Here is an 8,595-nt window from a genome sequence, read left to right as displayed (position 1 = left end):
ATTTGTCACCTGATTACTGTGGATTCCTGCAGTTATTTGTGATGAAACTGGGTCCACATGCAGAGGGGGTCAGGCAGAGTGATAATCTGTTGAGATTTCTGTGTCAGCTTCCTATACTGATTTTTTATGAATTTTTTAATATATTTTCGATATTACATGGACCTGGGTGAATATGAGTGTATTTGTCGCCTGATTACTGTGGATTCCTGCAGTTATTTGTGATGAAACTGGGTCCACATGCAGAGGGGGTCAGGCAGAGTGATAATCTGTTGAGATTTCCACGTCAGCTTCCTATGCTGATTTTTTATGAATTTTTTTATTTTGATATTTTCGATATTACATGGACCTGGGTGAAAATGAGTGTATTTGTCGCCTGATTACTGTGGATTCCTGCAGTTATTTGTGATGAAACTGGGTCCACATGCAGAGGGGGTTAGGCAGAGTGATAATCTGTTGAGATTTCCACGTCAGCTTCCTATGCTGATTTTTTATGAATTTTTTAATATATTTTCGATATTACATGGACCTGGGTGAATATGAGTGTATTTGTCGCTTGATTACTGTGGATTCCTGCAGTTATTTGTGATGAAACTGGGTCCACATGCAGAGGGGGTCAGGCAGACTGATAATCTGTTGAGATTTCTGCGTCAGCTTCCTATACTGATTTTTTATGAATTTATTTATTTTGATATTTTCCATATTTAACAAACCTTGGTGAATTTTGTGCAGATTTGTTATGTAATTTAAGTGGAGTCCTTAACTAGCCTTAGATGAAATTTCACACCCAGGTAGAGTGGATAAGGCAGAAGCTGAATATACAAAAAATGTCAGCTATCAATGATAAGCTTTAATGGGTTGTCAGGCTGGAGCCTGTCGCAGATTTCTGCAAAATCAGCTGTGCAGGCCATGAGGAAGACTTGAATAAATCTGTAATGAAATCAAGTTTCACACGACTAAAGGAACACATCTTTGCCGAGAGGAAAAAAAAAAAAAAAGGACTTCTGGGGCTGTACTTGTCTTAATTTCGCCAAAACACACACACACCACAACTTTGTCTTAAAATCCATAATTTAATAAATGTGATTGTTATATGTCATAGTGTTTTACAGAACGCGAACACATATATTAATCAAAAGCAACTACAGGTTATTTTTGTTCCGCTGTACAGAAATTGGCAACGAAAGACGAGCATTACCATAAAGCTTAGGGTAGAAGCGCAAGAAAATTTAAGCGGCGGCTGATCTGCGGCTGGCTTGACCGCGGCTCAGAATTGGCGGCTCACTTGACCGCGGTCAAATGACGAATCCGGTGATGTCATTTGAGATATCTTGAAAGGAATTTTGACTCGTCAAAATGTAATTGAAGATATCTTGAATTATTATTCTTACTAGTCAGAATGTAATTGCGGAGATCTTAAATTACCATTCTGGATAGTCAAAATGCAGTTTTAGATGTCTGAAATGTAATTACGGATAGTCAGACAAACGGATTTCATGTTAAAACGGCCTGCCATAGCATGTTTGCATTTACCCATTCATACAAGCACTTCCTTATGCAGCAAAGCTAAGTGCTTACTGTCTAACACATTCATACTCCAACGCTTGCGTAGGAGAGCAACTTGGGGTTCAGTATCTTGCCCGAGGATACTTCGACATGCAGCCCGAGCAGTCAGGAATTGAACCGCCAACCTTCCGATTAGTGGGTGACCCACTCTATCTCATGAGCCACGAGCCGTGTAGTGACGTTCGAAACCTCGCAAGCAGGCCGTACCACGTGACTGATTCAGGAAACGATTCGTGGGTTCGGAGTGCGATTCAAAATAAGGGGCAGCAAAACGCAGTGGACCCCCCCCCCCCCCCCCCCCCCCTCACATTTTGTGTCCATTTGAGCGGTTTCTTTTTTGGTGACGGAACCAGCTGGAAAAATGAGATTTTCCCCTCATTTTGAGCTGTTTAATGTGTGCGCATAGTAATAAATTATTGCTCCAGCTTCATCTGTGCCCTGTGAAAGGGTATTTTCTAAAGTAGTAGAAATCATTTCAAACAAAAGAAACCGCCTGAAGCCCAGCACGGTGGCAAAGCTGTTATTTATAAATAAAATGAATAAATAATGTGTCCCTAGTGACATGAGCACAGTTACAAACCAAGTAACACAATCACATTCACATCACAACCCTCTCCCCAGTTTAGTTCCACTTTCCCTCTTGACCCCACCATTGTATCATAAAGAGAGACACCATGTGAGTTAGTTCAGGTTTTATTTATTGCCATCACAAAAATCATTAATTTATTCTGTTCAAAGCTTCACGCACCAAAGCCACTTTCTGATTATCGTCACTCTGCCTGTTTTACAGTGACTGTCCACTATGGCGCAGTAGAGCAAATGAAGCACCACGAAGCTTCGACCCATGGGTTCACCGATTGAATGGAAAGCTTCTTCTCACTAGTAGCCACTGGACACAAACAAAGACATGAGCACAAAGCACAAAATTCTCTTGACAATAAACAGGCTGGAGGTCATTACCGCACAATTGCAGATTGCCCACAAGGGGAGGAGGAACTCCATAACACCTGCCTCCTGGAGGAAAAGGAGATGGAGAGAGCACCTGTGCAACAACGGCACAGCATCCTGACAGTGGGAGCTAGAATTCTGGCTGGGTTGTAGGGGATCAAATACTTATTTTAACTTGTATGTAATGTTTTTTGGGGGGTTTTCTGTATTTTTGATTGATATTCTGTCTCTCTCCACTAAACTCTCCCCTCAGACACAACTGGTCACAGCAGATGACTGCCCCTCTCTAAGCCTGGTTCTGTCAGAGGTTTCTTCCTGTTAAAAGGGAGTTTTTCATTCCCACTGTCACCAAGTGCTTGCTCATAGGGGGTTGTTTTGACTGTTGGGTTTTCTCTGTAATTATTGTATGGTCTTTACCTTACAATATAAAGCACCTTTATATAGAGGCCAGTTTTTGTTGTGATTTCACGCTACATAAATAAAATTGAAATGAAATGAATTAAAATGAAACTACCACAACAATTAGAGACTGTTCATTTTATTTGTAAGTGAGCAAACTAACAAATTCAGCCGGGGATCAAATTATTATTTCCCCAACTGCTGGTGCGGGCATTCGCATATGTGCTCTCGGGAAGTGGAATGTCAACTTCGCCTTGACATAGTATACCAAATATGTTAACTGTTTTTAAATATGCAGACACACACACACAAAGATGTGGTGGTTGTATGGAGGGAGAGAGACAGACAATCAACCTCTATCATTCTGGAATTTTCTTATTCAGTTGTTTCACAGAATGTCTTGTTTAAGTTGGATGCACGTCCTGAAATCTGTGTGTGTGTGTGTGTGTGTGTGTGTGTGTGTGTGTGTGTGTGTGTGTGTGTGTGTGTGTGTGTGTGTGTGTGTGTGTGTGTGTGTGCAGGCAGCTGACCCTGGTGTGAAGAGGGCCACTGTGTGAGACCACAGAGAGACCATTCTTCACTGTGACACACACATTACACACTCACAGCCATCCACTCCATCCCCTTTCTCTAAATCCTTAATTTGTCACATTCACCAACACACACAAACACACATACAGAGGATGCAGGAGAGTCACTTGCCATCTCTCATTCTCTTACACAGAACTCTGGCGTAGTCTTTCTGTTTCTGCCCACCACATACACATACACGGTTTCTCACCACATAATGACCCTTATTTCACCATCCTGACAGTAAATAACTGGTTCAGTCAGGAGACTGGAATGTAAAGCACCGTTGCTCCAAAACGTTTTTACGCCTAAAATCACAAATATATTTTTTAAAGTGACTAAATATTGTAGAGGGATATATTTTTCATGATGAATGAAAATGTCAGCAGTCATATTTTAAGTATACACAACTGTGCTTCATTTTTCAGCATGTGCCAGTGATCCCAAACACTCTGCCAATGCAGTGAAAGCATACCTGGGTAGAAAAACACACAATGGAACACTATCAGTGTGAAAAACACTATCAGTCATGGATTGGCCTCCCCAGACCCGGAACCTCAACATTATTGAAACAGTGAGGGGATCATCTTGACAGAGAACAGACCCAAAGGCAGCCATGTTGCTGCCAGTGTGAAAGCAGCTTAAGAAAGTCATATACTGTTTTTTTTTTTTTAGGTATGTTTGCACATGTATGTTAAAAAAAAAAACTGCACCTATTTCTCATTTTCCTAGTAAAATATAGAGATTTGAGATGTGGCTCAAGACTTTTGCACAGTACTGTATAACACTTTTCATGTTTTCATGTTTTCAGCAGCAGAAGAAAAAGGTTCACAGTTTATTTCACCAGTTTCAGAATTTTTTTTTTTTTTTTTTACAGCATGGGCACCTATCATATATTTCACTTTAAAATAAATATTTTTTCCTTTTTAAAGGGAAATTTGAATTTGAACTTTGTATTGAATTATTTCTCAATTGCAATTTCATCACACTTTAAAGACAAGTGTAGGAAGTCCCAAGTGTAGTAACATTATTGCCAGCAGCTACTACTTTACCAAAATCAACACAAGCGTAATTAATGGCAATGACAGTGAGCCAGCTTGTCCCCCAGCAATAATTAGTATTATTATTTGTGCCTGTGCTGCTCTCATGATTACATCTCAAAACATGTGCTATGAAAATGGTCTGTGGCTATTGGCTGTGCAGCTTCTGGATGAATTACTAGGTGTATCAATCTTTCAAGGTTCAAGAGTGAGTTAAAGTACTAATACATTAAATAAACTGACTAATAATATGCAGAAAATGTTGTAATAAGAGGATTCACTATGTCACTTTAAATAGATGAGTTGTTACTAGTGAGCCAAGTTTATTCTAGGTCTCATTGGTGTCAGGAAAACTGAAACAGTCAATAAAACCACAAACCACCACCGTGTTGTAAGAGTTAGATTTGGAGCTGACATAATTATAAATGTAGCATATTGTAAATATGAACTATTCAGAACAGACCTATAATATGTTTTATCTGCGTTCAACAAACTGGAAATAAAGGCTTAATTGTATTTACAAAAAAGAAAAATCAGTCCGCCGAGAAAGGCATTTATTCTGAAAGGTATGTCCGGAAGTGGCGTGTTTGTCGGTGACTAGCTTTGCACAGTCACTAAACTTCAGAATGGACCCGACGGGAGAAAAGCCCGTTAGTGTGTAACGCTGGGAGGGCAGCTCTGACCGTCCATGTCTTGTTTACAGATATCAACACTTAAACAAAGTTTCTGACAGAAATGTCGAGAGAAAACACCACTCGAAGTTTGGACAGTATAGACCTCGCTGCTTTAAGAGTAAGTAAAGAAACGCTGTTTTCTTCTTCTTTTCTTTTTTACAACGTTTAGGTAAACATTGCAGGATGTGGTGGGTGTTGCTCGAAACTTAACGGTTGTTTCAAGCGACAGCTGAGTAGTCAGACAGTGATTGTTTTTTTGTGATTCGTCTAACGGTCCATATACTCACTGTTGTTCACTTTACACAAATTTGGTGTGTGTTAACTTGGTGTGCAAAATATAGCGTGTCGTGTGTTCTGTGTGTCCTGTTTGGTGTTAACTTTACAAGCTGCAGTGTTTACACAAGATTTTCCCCGGTGTAGACTTGCTGAAAAGTTAATATGTAACAGTGCAACAATAATCAGAGTGTATCTGTTGTTTAAGATGCAGTTCAGGAGCGTGTGGTTTGTTTCCTGCTGACTGTAACATTTAGTTGTTAGTTTACAGTGGTCTTATGCTGCTTTACTTTTGGAGTTGGGGACTGGTTTGTTTAGTTGTTTGCCAGTGTGACTGCAAACAAACTTTTTACATCACATTAGGTGATGATATTTCTGTAGCCACTCAAGTCATGACCTAACCATAAACCACATGTGGCCACTGTCACTGTTCTGTGTTTGCTGTCTTTATTCCTCATTTTTGCAAGGGAAACAAAGAAACCGAACTTGAGTGTTTTTTTTGTTTGTTTGTTTTTTACATTCTTCATCAAACCGTAAATTTGATAGGATATGACTGATAAACGTTAGTAAATACCCTCCAGTAGCAGCTGTGCTGATATTGTTCTGATATATATTGGTGCAGTCTTGTTTGTAGCTCAAATTCCCATCTACATTTGCAGTCCTGCTTCCTCAGTCCTCTTCCAAGCATAACTCTGCATTGTTCCTCTCCATCTCACCCTCAGCACTGAGCACATGAAACTATTGGTCATAGTTTTGCTTTGCGTGAGCCTGTTGCAGTGTGACTGTACTGAAATTTAGCATTTTCTATACTACACTACATTGCTTCATGTGAGAACAAAGGTGCTTGCTTTTTTTTTTCACTGTGTAATTTTTTTTATTTTTAGGATCCAGCAGGGATCTTTGAGCTGGTTGAGGTCGTTGGCAATGGAACCTACGGTCAGGTGTACAAGGTGAGTGCTTCCATAATGCTTTGCTGCACTGCTGCAAATTGGAACATCACCAGGTGCATTTAAGTGTCATATGCAGTGCTTTAAATCTAAACATTGTTTAAATGGCAGCAACAGTAGCTTACTCTTGTTGTCTTTTGGCTTACAAGCTAACACCAGAGCTTGCAACATCTAGCAGCCGCTAACATGTGCAGACTCATGGTATTATAGTTCTAGTACGTCATTTTTGGTAAAACCTACCATTGCTGCTTCCAGTTAATTAGGAAGAAAAAAAAAAAGAGATTTTTGTATACTGAAATATCCTGCAGCTCACACACCCACCCACCCACACACGCACACGCACACACAAACATACACATACGCAAATGCAACTAGAGCATCTTTTAAAGGCCCTGGGTGGGGCTCACTTCCTTATCACAGTATCTGTTTATATATGTGTGAGTGAGTGGTTTGTGGTTGCAGGAGGTGCACAGTCCTATTTAGGTTTTGCAGCTGGTTGTGTTCTGTTTTCACATGTGTTTGCTAAACCACATAAACTGATGCTTTACCAGCCACGCTGTTTACAACACCTTTGTGGATTCATTTCATCTTTGAGCTTTAACAACTGAGGCCTTCCTGGGTGAATGATTATTGTGGTACAGACCGTTTAGGTGGGGTCGGTTTGTGGAGAAATAACAAACAGTACCAGGTGAAGGCTACAATACAGAGCTCACCCAGGATTAGCAGTTACAGTCCAGAACCATGGAGTATGTCACGGGACAGACAGCAGAAACAAGGACTGCTTTAATCCAATGTCAAAAGGAATAATGTTGTATTTGAAGAACAGGTTACATGTACAGCAGGTGCAACAGTTTCAGTAGAAGCAGGCTTTAGGTTCTCCCAAAAGCTTTTAAAGTAAGAGTTTTAATTAAGGCAGATGTTAAGAGTTTTGGGCTAAAGGATTAACGTAGCCTATGGTGAGTTCTCAGAGGTGTGCATATCTGTGTGGTATGCGCATGGGTGTGTGCCTTGTTTGCCACTTGATTTCCTGAAAGAGGAAATGTTGCAAGAGATGCACAGGACAGTAAGGCCTCTTTTGGCTTTGCACACGGGAAGAAAATCACAAATTTCACCCTTGGGAAGAATACCAAATATGGATCCACTGTGAGCCGTTTTAGTCAGAGTGACTTACAGCAATTATTCTAATGATTCAAGGTGGTGCAATCTCTTTTAAGGAGTATCTTCCTGTGTACTGTTCTCTAATGGTACTTGGCTCTGTGTTAAGAATCACTTGTTTAGAGTTGTTTAAAGAGTTAATTGGCTGTCCCTCTACATGTTTCTAACCATTTTTTTTGTCTGTTACAGGCATTTTCATGCCTATAATAATACATGTAATGGACTCAGTCTGCCAGTACTCTACTGTGGTTTATAAGCTTTGCTGTGGGCAAAATAATAATGATAGTGTGAAGTTCTAACAGGCAACCAGTCAGACAATATTGAGGCTGTGCCTACAGTATCTGTTTTCCCATGTACACTTTCCATGTACACTGAGTCTCATCGTGAGAAGCCAAGAAAGCAAAATGGCCTAGAGAACAATAAATGGCATCTCTCTCTCACACTCGCACTCTCTCTCTCGCTCGCTCTCACTCACTCACTCTCACACACACACACGCACACACGCACACGCACGCACACACACACACACACACACACACACGGCCCTTTAAAAAAGCACTTGCTTGTGGATTGACCTGAGTGCTGAAAGTGCATCTGGGCTTTTCCTTTGTTTATTTATGTGTCATTTCATACAGGTGCATACTTTGGCATTGTTGGATGAATAGAAATCCCCTCAATTAGATATTACTGAGCACCACAGACAAAAGACCAGTTATTATTTGGCATTTAAAGTCACTATTATTAAATTCAGTTAATTTCAGTTAATATTAAAGAGGAAACCCCAACGATCAGATGATGCCACATGAGCTGCACATGGTGACGGTGGGAAGGAAGAACTCCTGTTTAACAGGAAGATACAACAAGGCTCAGGGAGGGGCAGCCATCTGCATGCTTTTTTGCTCAATAGACTGATTGATTGATTAATCACGTTTTTTTTTTTTTTTTCAGCTCTAAATCGCACTGTAGGATAATCACACAGTAACTCATTATAACATCACCAGACATTCCCCACAATGATGCTGTATC

General features: G+C 40.3%; 1 protein-coding gene across 3 annotated transcripts in view; it reads left to right on the top strand.

Annotated features, from left to right (window-relative positions):
- The first annotated feature begins 5,134 nt into the window (after window positions 1–5,134).
- The window catches only part of LOC115786662 (misshapen-like kinase 1), a 60,901-nt gene continuing 57,440 nt past the window's right edge, over window positions 5,135–8,595 (top strand). For all 3 annotated transcript variants that reach the window (XM_030738968.1, XM_030738969.1, XM_030738967.1), the window contains exons 1-2: window positions 5,135–5,312; window positions 6,352–6,417. In XM_030738968.1, the coding sequence (XP_030594828.1) occupies window positions 5,256–5,312; window positions 6,352–6,417 (123 nt within the window). In that variant the 5' untranslated portion in view covers window positions 5,135–5,255. The remainder of the gene's footprint in view (window positions 5,313–6,351; window positions 6,418–8,595) is intronic.

The sequence above is a fragment of the Archocentrus centrarchus genome, chromosome 10, assembly GCF_007364275.1.
Source record: "Archocentrus centrarchus isolate MPI-CPG fArcCen1 chromosome 10, fArcCen1, whole genome shotgun sequence".
Classification (NCBI taxonomy): Eukaryota; Metazoa; Chordata; class Actinopteri; order Cichliformes; family Cichlidae; genus Archocentrus; species Archocentrus centrarchus.
Note: the sequence above shows the minus strand (reverse complement) of the source record. Positions and strands in the feature narration are given on the sequence as shown.